Source organism: Triturus cristatus, chromosome 4_2 (assembly GCF_964204655.1).
Source record: "Triturus cristatus chromosome 4_2, aTriCri1.1, whole genome shotgun sequence".
Lineage (NCBI taxonomy): Eukaryota > Metazoa > Chordata > Amphibia > Caudata > Salamandridae > Triturus > Triturus cristatus.
In genome coordinates, this window is record NC_140586.1 from 321,858,376 (window position 1) to 321,870,903 (window position 12,528).

The following is a 12,528-nucleotide window of genomic DNA, read 5'->3' on the forward strand; positions in this document are numbered from 1 at the left end:
CAGGGTGTTTTTTTTTAAACTTCGTTTTGCATGGCATCTGAGAGTGAAATTAGGATGTACCTTAATTGCGCACTAAACTGCTCATCCATTGTGATAGAAAAATCTGACTTGATTTCCTGTACACCACCTACCTGATTAAGTGCATGGAGGTGTAGGTTTTCATGGTAAATCAGCCTCTAAAGTTCAATAGAAATTACAAAAGTACGTTTTAACTTCAGCTGCTCAAGGGCTAGCTTCAAAGCTGGGTCAGGATCAAGTGCATTTGAAAGCCACCGGAACAGAAGGGCAGGGGGTTGCCGATCAAACTCTTGTCATTTACATGCACGCGTTCGGGGCAGCAGACTCGTCGATATGGTTTGCCGCAAAGTTAGTTCGGGCGCCCAGGCAGTAGCCCCGGAAAGGGGGGGGGGGGGGGGGTGCGGGGGCAGCAGCAACATTTGTGTTGAGTGAACACATATTGTCAAAAACCAAGCCCCTTGCAGTCCCCTTGGACTTTTCACAGATGGATCCTCTGCATTCTTTCCTTCAGTTTTTCTGAAGTTTTCTACATCCGTCCTTTTAATATATATATTTTTATTTTTTATAAGTCTTACTTTAGTGTTGACTTTATTCCTTCTTCCCCCAAGATTTAATTGCTTGTAATTGAGATGGATTATTGTGCTCCCTTTTTTTTATCTGAAGCAGGCTGTTTTTTTTTATAATCTTATTTAATTGGGATTTCTTAATGCACTATTCAAAGTGAAATCTCCAGAGTCAACGTCCCACCCCAACCAACAACAAGGCACAAAATCCAGCAGTATCTAGTAGTCACAAAAGAACCAACATTCCACCGCCCCCAAAACAATCCTTCTGTAATCCTTGCAGTTATCCATGATCTTGTCATGCTTTTTTTTGGGCAGCTCCTAGATTTATAAGTGAATAGCTCTAATTCCATGCATTGGTCCAGTTCATTGGCCCACTGCTCGAAAGATGGGTCTGATAAATCCCCCAGCTCTCGTGCAATCTCCCTCTTTGGTAGTAGTAGACCTATATGAAGGAAATACTCTTTATATTTATTGGAGTCCGTATCCTCAGTGATGTGGAGTGGTGCAAGTTTGATTTCAAGGGCCAGTGGCCAATTAACACCCTGCCAAAGGTACTGAGCACTCCTGTCCATAAGAGACTAAGCATGGGACCTGCCCTAATAGTGTGAAGGAAATCACACCTTCTGCCTCCACATCGAAGACAGTCCGGCATGGGGAATTGGTTTTTGTGATGTAGGTCCTATGCAATGCTCGTATCTGTACCGTCCTGAATTGCATGGCGACAGCAACTGTCCTGGGGCCATCGTGACATCTTGCAAGTCCTCGTCTGAGAGGTTCCATAGATCCCTCTCCCAGGTCACCCGCAGAGAATCGAAAACAACTGGTTAATTAGCAACAGTTGTGTGGTATATCAATGATATTTGTTTCCATCCTACTTGCCGGTCTGTAACCTGGCTTCTAGAGGCTTGAAGTCCACCAACTTGTCAAGAATTGTAATGTGTGAGTGAAGGGGATGACTGAGTTGTAGGGTACCAATGTGGTCCCAGCCATAGAGGTCCCCACCCCCATTCCAATACCTGCCTCGTCACCTGAGGAAGTGGACACAATAAACAGCCTCCATAAAGGTAATGGAGAAAGTGTGCCGTGCTTATAGCCAATAGCTCATCGCTCAGTTGCCAGGGCAGGATCCAACTGGAGAAAAAGTCAAACCAGTCTGTTGTTGGACCCAGCACATCAGTCATCTAGTCTGGACGTTTTTTTGTCACTATCCTTTCTGCTGTCCTTTGCAAACCATGTTTTTTTCACGGTTTTAGAGGTGACATTTCGAGGTTTGCTGATCTACGGTTTGTTCTAACTATAAAAGTGTATGTGTTCAATGTAGTAGTTTGTCGCAATACTGGTGACTGAGTCTTGTCAGAACAAGGTATTCCTTTAAAGGGTACTACTTTTTCCTGGCATTGATAATTGCTTTCATTGTAAGAATTTTGAAACCTCTTGTATGCAATATAATTGCAGCAAATTAGTCTGCTAACCCCTTCAGAAGTAGTCCCTTTTGTTGATACTAGATCATAGTACAGCATTGGAAATTGAAGCAAAGTTGTTGCAATTTATAAACTGAAGGCATGGCTTCTAACCCAGCCTTAACGATTGACTACAAAATTGTGCTAAATGTTGCAAATGGTTATCTCCTTGTGCTTTCAATTTTAAATGTATTATGGAAAAAACAAAGTTGTGCTCTGTCTGGCACTTGTTTCCACCTTCCCTTTCCACTGCATTTTTTTGGGTGTAAATTGATATCAACTAGCCAGTGATTCGTTGTTTATTGGAGTTAGATATACACTTTGAGTAGCTCTAAAAGTGCCCTTAAGATTTAAACTGTGCACTGTGGGATGCTGGGAAGGAGTTATTGAGAAAGACGTGCTCCAGGTCACCACTGTTGTGGGAGCCAATCCTCATGAATAGGCCAGAAATATCAGAGACCGTTAAGCTAAGATCCAATAGTGAATGCACCCTGTACTCCATGTCTCTTTGTATGTTAATGCGTTATTCATTTTACCGTTACAACAAGTAGCAAAACATAATCTACAGACATTACATCCCTCATACACATTTAAAAACTGAGCCTGTAAAAGGAGAAAAGGGAACAAAAGTTGTGGTAAAGTTTACACAATACTAGCTAATATTGGGGCGATCCACTCTGAGTTAAGAAAGGATGACAGAACATAATCCTATGCAGATAACCTAAAGCTATTCATGCCTCCTGCGTTCACTCCAAATAAGCACCCCACATAGCCTATACAGTAACACATCACTCGGCGAGTAAGGTCATAGAAAAGATGTGAAATAGAAGTCAGCAGTGACCATCCAGATATGTTCTTAGTATCACAATGTGAACATGTCAAATTAACCTGTTGCCTGTCTAAGGATCCTTGTCACTTTGAAATACATTTGCTTATTTGTCCTACCCAACAGGAAGTCAGTAGTACAAACTTTGCTGAATGAACATGTTCTATAAACTGCACATTGCTACTGCCAGAGCAGCAAGACAAATTACTTGATAATTACCTTTTACCAGTGTTTATGTACTTGGTCCCCAAATGTATTTTAAGTTTTGTAGCATGGATCATTTTCTGTATTCACATACTGTGCATTGATTTATGCCTTCTAGTGGTGTGGCTGGAATAGTTTCTTGTCTGTCTTTTTTTTTTCTTTTCATTTTTTTGTCCTCCTCTTGTGGGTGTCATTGACCACCATTTGCTGGTAAGTCCATTCCCTGTGTGACGTCAGACATGAAGGAGTTCTGAAGAATTCTTGCAAAATCCGAAAACAGTTTCTCAAAACCAATCCTCCAACCACCCCCCCCCCCCCAACACCGACCCACCCACCAAACGATGTCATCAAAGATCATTGGAGACTACAAGGAAACTGAAGAACTGGGAAGGGGGAGCCTTCTCGGCCCTGACTGGGGACCCCGCCGGTGAGCACCATGTGACCGAAGAAGGCATAGAAGGGAGGCACTGAAGGGACATGGAGAACACTCCCTTTAAATTCTGCCCCAAACTACCACCTCAAGTTCACACAGAGATCACCCATATGGTTTGCAACTTGTGCCTCCCAAAGGGTTAGAGCGCCAGAGTTTGGGAAGCCTGTGCCAAATTTGTCCCAAAAACACAAAGCAAGATTCTAGCTACGTCTAGCGTACCACACCATGGCCGACGTCCAGAGAACACAAGAGTCCCTGAAGGATCTGCGCCTTTCCAGAGAGGAAGAGGACAAGAACGTTGAAGACACGGGACTGGTTAGGTAAGCGAGTTGAATGCCGAGGAGAACACTGAAGGGATGGAAGCTGCAAGAAGGGTGACGAGAGATGCCAGCAAGAAGTGGCAGAAAGTAATGAAACTGCCGAAAGCCACAGGCTTTAGGTCCTATAAGGCTACAATGGCTTCGACGCACTCAATGACCAAAGGGAAGCATAAACAAGCCACACAGATCCTGAACAAAGACTCCAATGGGGGCAAACCTTCTAGCCAACCCTCAACGCCAGCAGACACGTGAGAAAGAGCAAGGAGCCGAAGGCCAAAGAGCTGCAGCCCGCAGAAAGAAAGCAGTCGTCGATGACCAAAGACTAGCAACGAACACTTCAACCAGAGGGGAAAAAACAACTCCAATGGTGGTTCTCCTGCAAAGAAAAGAGCGTGACGACACATTTAAAGGGGGTTTGCATCCCAGAAAAAGCCCTCTGAACCGAGAGAGATGGAGGCCGAGCAACCGGACATCATGGCACCCTTGACACCTGAGCCATATGAGTAGGAGCAGGCGGAATTATTCTACTACAACTAAGAATAATCAGCCTCGCTTGAAGGCCAGGGGCAGCTCAACGATGTGTGGCAGGATGTCAGTAACAAATCCTCTGAAGAGGGTGTTGACCACACTCTAGGCCCTCGCCACCAGATAATTTGTCGCTGTACAATAGTTTCAAGAGGGTGGCAGACATATGAAGTTAGCTCAAGGAAGAGAGGTTCAACTCTTGTTCTTCCTTCTCGAAACACTCGTGCTGTCACAGAACGCAAACCAATATCTGCCTCTGCTCCCCAGCATCCTAGACCAAGGTAAGGAGGTGTTCTGAGAGCCAGCCACAGCAAGAGATACCCTAGAGTGGAGAAGTACAAACACTCCACACGACCCTCAATACAGCATGGGAAAAAAACCCTGTAGATTCCATAATCATGGCAACAGTCGGAACCAGCATTTGCAATGCAATAGCTCTCACATTTGTGAGTTTAAGCTATTGGAATTGTAAATGGCAATACCTCTTATGCATCTGTTTTGATAATTAACACATAAATAAAAGGCATTGTCATTTACAATGCCAATAGCTTAAACTCTTGTAAATGCGAGACCTATTTCATTTCAAAGAAGCGGCTGCCATTGTACCGGGCTGCTTGGAAAGTGAAAACGCGCATTGCGTGCTGAATGTTGCCCGAGAGCATGTTGTGCCTGCAGTAGGAGAAACTCCTTAAAGAAAATAGTGCTTACAGACTAAATAAGACATACTGTGTAACAGAAGTAAAAGGGCCAGTCCTCCCGGGAGGTTACAAATGAAGAGAAGGCGGTACTAAGGAGGGACTAACAAGCCTATTAACACATCCGAAGTCCGCATTTACGAAGGACAATGACACAAGCCAATGACACATATGGTCGGAGAGTGGGCGGGGCTTCAAGTCCATACTCTAATACAGCATGCCTTGCAGAGCAGCGCATACGTTGCACAGGCTCGACCTCAAAAGACAGACTGTGAGGAAAAAGGATTTTCAACTCCTCCACTTTCTTCACAAAGGGGTTCTATTCTTAAAAGTAGAACCACAAGAGATGTGTCTGAATTGATTCATAAAAATTAGACTTGAATCTGCCTTTGAGCAATTAAAACCCTGAAAGTCACATTGCAACAACTTGTCTGACAAACTCCAGTGACTACAGAGTGGGACTCAAGCCTCGTCTGAGGTTGTCTGTTTCCCCCAGCCTGCTCCCCATCTCCCTTGACAGGGTTTTGTAGCTCCAGTAATGTCCACAAAAGTGTCAACAATATAAGCCCCACTTGCTAGGCTCCTGCTACTACCAGACCGGTCCCTAGGCAATCAGTCTCTCAGAACACAGTAGTTAAACAACAAGAGCAGTCATTTCTGAAATTAATAGTAAGCGATATGCTAATTTTGTGATAGTGTCACTCAGTGGCAAATACAAAAAATGCTACACGCATGGCATATGAGAACTTGACAGCTCTGAATCTTGTATTGAATCATTCTGAAGTCTCAATCATGACATCACCTTCAGCTTTAAAAGCGGCTTTGGCAACTTGCATATGGCTTTAAAAGACACAAATCCCTGTGGTCATCACTCAATAGTGCACGATAAAACACTTTCTTGAGGGAAATGTTATGCTATCTGGAAGGAAGAGTTCTAATTGTTCGTGCCAATCAAGCCCATTACTGGCAAAGCAGTTTCCATTTCAAAGTATTCCTCAGACAATCTGAAAACCACGTGAAAAAGCTTGTTAACGATGTTAACAGATCTATACCACTAGAGTGACCAACCTATGCTATTACAGTGAACCAGGCTTAGGCAATGCGCCGAGAAGATAGCAAAGACTGCACTGGACAAAAGATTTGTGGATAGTTTGTTAACATCAGGATACTTTGACTGCAGTCAACTCATAGATCAGGTAACCGAGGTGATGTGAGCCACCAATGCAAAGTACTAGAAGCTGCTCGCCATGGATGCCATCGTTGAGTGAGAGGAAAGGAATAAAGAGAGGGCTAAAGGCTAAGCTTTAAGGGGAAAAAAAAGTTGTGAAAATGGCTTACATTTGCCAGCAGCCACCAACCGGAGGCCCCCTATCCCCTATTGGATAACATTGGGCCTCAACACTCTGCACCCGCCGCCCTAGTGCCGCTGAGGGTGCAACAGTGCATCAGTAGCCCAGGGGGACCCCTGAGTCTAACCCCAGAACTTTGACTCCCACAGCCGTTTACTTACCTGTGAACCGCTAACCTGTTTTCCTCCCATAGGATAACAGAAACATTTTGGAGAAAGTGTCAGTGTGGCGTTTTGAAACCTAAAAATATTCCTTAAATATCGCACAAATAACCAAAAATTGTTCACTCACCTGTTTGCAGGAAATGTCCCAGTGCTGAATCTAGGTATCTAGCACTGAGTTAGAAAAGTAACGTGAAAAGTAACTTACCTGCAATTTACTGAAAAAGCCTTTTCATTTCAATGTACTGTATTTGCTTAGTGTTGCATACTTATGCTCCCCTGTAAATCAAACAAAGTACAATTTCTATTGCCTTTTCAAACTGTTCTATATCCAGTAACTTATTACTGAAAAGTATTTAATGCTTACCTGTACCAGGCTTGCTTGGATCTAAAAATAATCAGTATATTTTTATACAAACACAATTGGCTTAGAGTTCAGTTCTTGAGTGTGTGAATTCATTTTCTGACTGTGTGTACATCAAATGCTTAACACTGTCCTCTGATACGGCCTTACTGCTTGACCAAGCTACCACTATTAGGGAGTAAGGTTATATCTAACTTTAACCTCTGCCTACCTTTGGGGACTCTTGGATTCTATACACACTGTACCTCACTTTGGTGCAGTATATATAGAGCCAGTTTCTTACAGAGGCATCTACTAGGTATTTTTTCTAGTCCCAAACTAGATCTAACACTGAGAGTAGTACTAAACCTCAGATATCTGAACAAGTTCATACGAGCACAACACTTCAAGATGTCAACACTACAGGAGGTAATCCTGCTCCTAAGGATGGGAATCATTGACCTATAGAATGCCTACCTGCACATTCCAATAAACCTAGGACACATACGGTACCTCATAGTCATCTTAGAGAAAGTACACAACCATTTTAGAGTGCTACCCTTCTGAGTAAAATCAGCACAGTGTTTCCAAAATGCCTAGGGGCAGTAGCCACACACCTAAGACAGGATATACATTTCTACCCTTAACTGGCCGACTCGCTAGTGAAAGCAAGCTCAAGATATTTGACTGTCTTGGCATGGTGTGCGGGTGTGCACATTGTCATTGTTCTGGACTGTACTTATACTTCAATGAAGGTCACTCCTCCTGCATGTGTGCACATGTGCGATGATCTGAGATTGGTTTTTCTTTTGAAAAATCTTTCACAGATTTTGGCTGCAGTGAAAAGTCTAGTGTCAGCAGGGAAAACAGTTGGACCAAATTACTCGTTGGCAGGACAGATGAAAGATAAGGCATCGATTCTTGAAGATGTGAACAAATGAAATGATGCACTACCCCAATCGACTGTTTCAGTAACGCGAATGGTCTGTTTTCTTTTTTTTGTAAAATGTTCTTTATTATGTGATGCAACAAATAGGTGCAATAAGCCTCAGCCAACGCCTTTCGTTCAAAGGAATTGAACTTCGTCAGGGCGTGTGTTTGTATCAAAAGTTGGTGATGAGAACCAAAGTGGAAACGGTCTCCTTGTGGGACTGGAACATATCAGAGTGGCGGGGAGGTCACAAAAATATGTTTGAGACTCCAAGGCAATGAAGAGCCTCCTTGATAAGGGCTCAAGTAATGCGTCTGGAGCCGAGAGCGACCTGTGCTCCTTCCTCTCACCTGCCTTTGGATAATGTATTTTTTTTTCTTCATCGATTGTTGAAGAATTGACTCTGAAGCAGAGCACTAAGATAAAGAAAATCACAATATCATAATAAGCAAGGTGTGGACACAGAGGGCCCTCTATGCCTATATTGGACACTATAGTTCTGTTTGCTAATAAACAGTTAAAAATGCCTGTTACCTTCAGCCACAACCCCAGGAAGGAAAAAGTCTTAAGCGCAGGAAACAAAAAACCTTCCAACCAAACCTACTAGATGCCAAGATGAGCGGAAGTCTTTAAGACCAAGTTCAAAGTTTAATTGGGAAGAGCTGGGCACAAAGAAACCAGTAATCAAGCAACAAACATGGAAGCAAATGCAATGCAAGTTGAACCTGTTCTGGTTTCCTATATATATATATATATATATATATATATATATATATATATATATATATATATATATATATATATATATATATATATATATATATATATGAATAACTGACTGGTTGCAGCAAGAAACAAGAAGTAGTAATCTATCATGTTACCTTAGTAATCGCTAACAAACTAATACAACTTCTGGGAATCTTCTCCCAACAAAGAAAATATGGCCTTGAGTTTTTCACTTCAAATTGGTTTTAAAAAGCAAAATTTTAAGCAGCTAAATTCAGACAATCATTGTAGTAGCACAACAACAAAAACACAGAAGAATTAATCCGCTGCATTCAGCTTTTAAGAAACACCATACAACCGGTGAGCCAACTCGCTTCAGGCGCACTTACGTGACCTCCTGCACAGCCAGCAGTAAATGCTGGGGAAAGGACGCGGCTCGATCAGCCCCTGCAACCTCCAGGGTGGCTGTCTGCTTTAGCCTCGGTCAGCCTGGTAGACTTTGTAGACACTGACAAAGCTATGTAGCTCTGAACAGTGCAGTCACCGAACCGGTAAGATGCAGCATAAATCACTTGTATATCTAGAATGGTGAGTGTTGGAAGCGGTTGAATGCTTCATATTTTCTGCACAAAAAGATTCTCCTTTGTGCTTGTGTGCCTTTGTTAATCTCTTTGCACCTCCGCTTTCACATACACATCTCCCTGCAAAAATTAGTTGTTTGTTGGGGGAAAAGTAGCTATCCCAGGGGCTTTGTGTAGCTGTGGGTTCCCCACTGCTGAAGTGAAGCCAACCCTAGTACACATGCCCTAGAGCAGGGTTCTCCAAAGTCGGTCCTGGAGGGCTGGATCCATGAGATTTTTAGCATATCCTCATTTAGATAAATGTAGTTCTCTTAATCTGGCATTGATCCGACCCTCCAGGAGCGACTTTTGAGATCTCTGCCCTAGAAAATCAAAAAGAAATTAGGATTGATGAGCTGCTCCATTACCTTTTTAGAAGTCTAGAAAGAGTGAGCATGGATCTACCCCAACAAACCCAGAGATCTCTCCAGTTGAAGTCACGCTTGTCTTTCATTATACTACTGGCCACCTGTACCATGTGACTCCCAGTGAGTGTCCCAGTACCGTTTACTAGAAAATCTCTACCACTGCTGCAAGGTTTTGAGATATGCATGCATAGCAAGGCAATCTTGAAATTTACAGAGCGGACTCCTAGCATCCCTTATAAGATAAAGCTAACATTAGTGCCCAGTGTTACACTGCGTTATCAAACTTAGCTGTAATAGTGTTGGGGTCATTTCTCTTGCCCGGAAGGTTTAAATCCACCTTGTTTTCTTTGTTGACCACAATTGTAAGTGCCCTTTTTACTTACTGACAAAGTTATTTTGCTTTTACAAAAGTAAGTTCTTTACTAGACATGTTACTATCCACTATCTAAGGTATTGCACAGCATATTATTTTGCTGAGCCTGTCTGTCTTCTGAAGTAGTCTCTGACTGCCCATCCTTGCTCCCCTGAGAGCAGCACATGCTAGAAGGGTAAAATGTGGCCTTTGTAACAAGTGTACAACAGTTTTACCATTCATGGACATCAGTGGCAAGCTTTCTTAACACACAGCACAGGGCTCATCAACCTGTGATTGCCCTAAACCCCCAAGAAAAGGCCTCACATAGAGATTATTGTTTGCGAGGCTGATGTGGGTTGGACTATGGGAGTAAAAGTTTTGATGTGCTAGATCCATACCAGTCATGAAGCTCCTTTAAATTTGGGGGGGCTGTATTATTTTAATATTTTGAGAATGGATGAAAAAAGTCAAGTGTGTGTGGAGAACATGAAAACGAAGATATAGCTGCACAAGCCATTTACGATTTGCAAGATGCAAGTGGTTTGGGTTTTTCTGCAGTAACATTTCTCCATTATGGTGTTTCAGCACCTCCTGCAATAGCCAATATCTGGGTCTGGAAAAAATGACAAATGGTTTACATAAAAGTCCTAGTGATCAGCAGTCATTTTCTGCTGTTTGCCAATGCTGTCAAGTGTGATATTATAGGTTTTTGGTGGACATATGCCTATTAGCTGAATATTTCTGCAATTGTCTTAAAAATGGCACCTTGCGTAGACTCTTATGACACTTACCAGGAACACAAACTTTCTCCAATCCGGATGTTCCAAATAACTGAGTATTTAGATTTTTGTGATTGCCTCTGCCTTTTTGTGCTTTAAAGTCATAAAATAAATATCCTGTGCTTTAGGAAAATGAATTATGTTGTGTTTCAGTGCTTGGTGTGCATGTCCTAATCTGAACCCTAAATATTCTACTTTCCTACCAATAGCTGACCTTGGAACGATCCGAGACTGAGATCAAACAAAGATACAACAACCAGATTGAGAAGTTGGAACGGGAGATAGCACAGCTTAAAAAGAAACTGGAGCATGAAGTGGAGCAGAAACATTTACTCAGCAAAAACCAAGATGTAAGTTCTATAGTTGTTGGATGTCTGGCTGCTGTCTGGCTTGTGGCTGCAATGATAAATCAGGAACTTGGGCACAATGGCTTGAGGGGAGCAGGACTTGGAAGAACATAGTGGGCTGACTTGTGTTTGATGTCCCATTGCATCCACCCTGCTACCTCTCATCTTGCAAATTAAAACTTATGATTGGGCTTTGGCAGAAAGTAAACAGGATAACTTGGTTTATGCTCTTGTACCAAGCTAATGCTCTGCACTTGTATGCATATGAAAATAATATGAAGCGGCTATCAATGCTAGTGCTTCATGTACTAAAGCTGGAGCCTCCCATCCGAGGAATGAAGCATTTGTCCAATATATTCCTTTGGAAACCCATTTCAGTTGGCGGAAAAATTCCACACGTCAATCTGCATTATAAAATGGGATATTGTATCTCTGGCTGGGTGTTCAGATTATTTCCCAACACAAATCTTTTCCTTTTATATAAGTGACTCACAAATGCTGTTGGCCAGTTGTGAGAAAGTGCCATCTTTCTTGCATGGAAGGGCCCCACTTTTTGCTGAATTTCTGAATGTACTTTGACTGAGTGGCAGGAGTCCAGGGCACAATCAGGTGCCCAGGGCCTATGTTCTTTCCCTAAAACCTAAAACCCAAATTGGCAAACCCTGGCCACATGTCAACCCCTGGTAAATGGTACCCTAGGTACCCAGGGCCTTGTGACCAGGGATGGCCTCGAAGGGCTGCAGCACTCATTGTGCCACCCTTAGAGGCCCTGTACCCTAACACAAACACACTGCCCTTGCAGGCTGAGTGTCTGGGTACAAGACAAAACAAAGTTGACATGGCACACATCCCTGTGTGCCATGCCCACAACCTACACTGCCCTGGCATACATCAGCCACCCCTCTAGCTGGGTGCCCTAGTGGTGTGGGCACAGGAGCATGCGCCCTGTGCCCCTACAGTACCCCGGTCCATTCCTGGGTCCTGTAAGTGCAGTGCTGCCATTTAATAGTATATGGTGCTGAGAGCTCGTCAAACACGAACTCCACAGCACCATAATGGCAACACTGAAGACTGAGAAGTTTGGTATCAAACTTCTCAGCACATTAAACCCGCACTGATGCCAGTGTGGGATTTAATGTACAAAACACCACAGAGGGCATCTTAGAGATGTCCCCTGAAACCTAACCTACAATCCACGTCTTGTCTGAGAGGCTGCCTAGGCTGCTACACAGCAGACATGTTGCCGGACACCTGGGCGGAGAGCCCCCGCTCTCCTGGGCCTGCAACAATGCACAACCTGGGCGAGGTGCTAGGTCTCCTCCCCCAGGATGGGCAGGGGGAAGCTTCAAAGACATTCCGCCTTTGTGAGCTTCTCCAGGCCAGTTGCTGTACTCTGCAACTGGCCCACACCGGTTCTGACCCCCACTCTGGTGGGAAGACTCGCCAGAAACCCCAAGTAAGGACAGGGGATGTGCCCGCCTCTGCCAACCCCACCCCTCAGG

The 12,528-nt window shown here is 43.5% G+C and overlaps 1 protein-coding gene across 8 annotated transcripts in view; it reads left to right on the forward strand.

The window, feature by feature from the left end:
* The window catches only part of TPR (translocated promoter region, nuclear basket protein), a 645,150-nt gene that overhangs the window by 142,529 nt on the left and 490,093 nt on the right, over positions 1 to 12,528 (forward strand). For all 8 annotated transcript variants that reach the window (XM_085601673.1, XM_085601674.1, XM_085601677.1 and 5 more), the window contains exon 20: positions 10,889 to 11,029. In XM_085601673.1, coding sequence (XP_085457799.1) covers positions 10,889 to 11,029 — 141 coding nt within the window. The remainder of the gene's footprint in view (positions 1 to 10,888; positions 11,030 to 12,528) is intronic.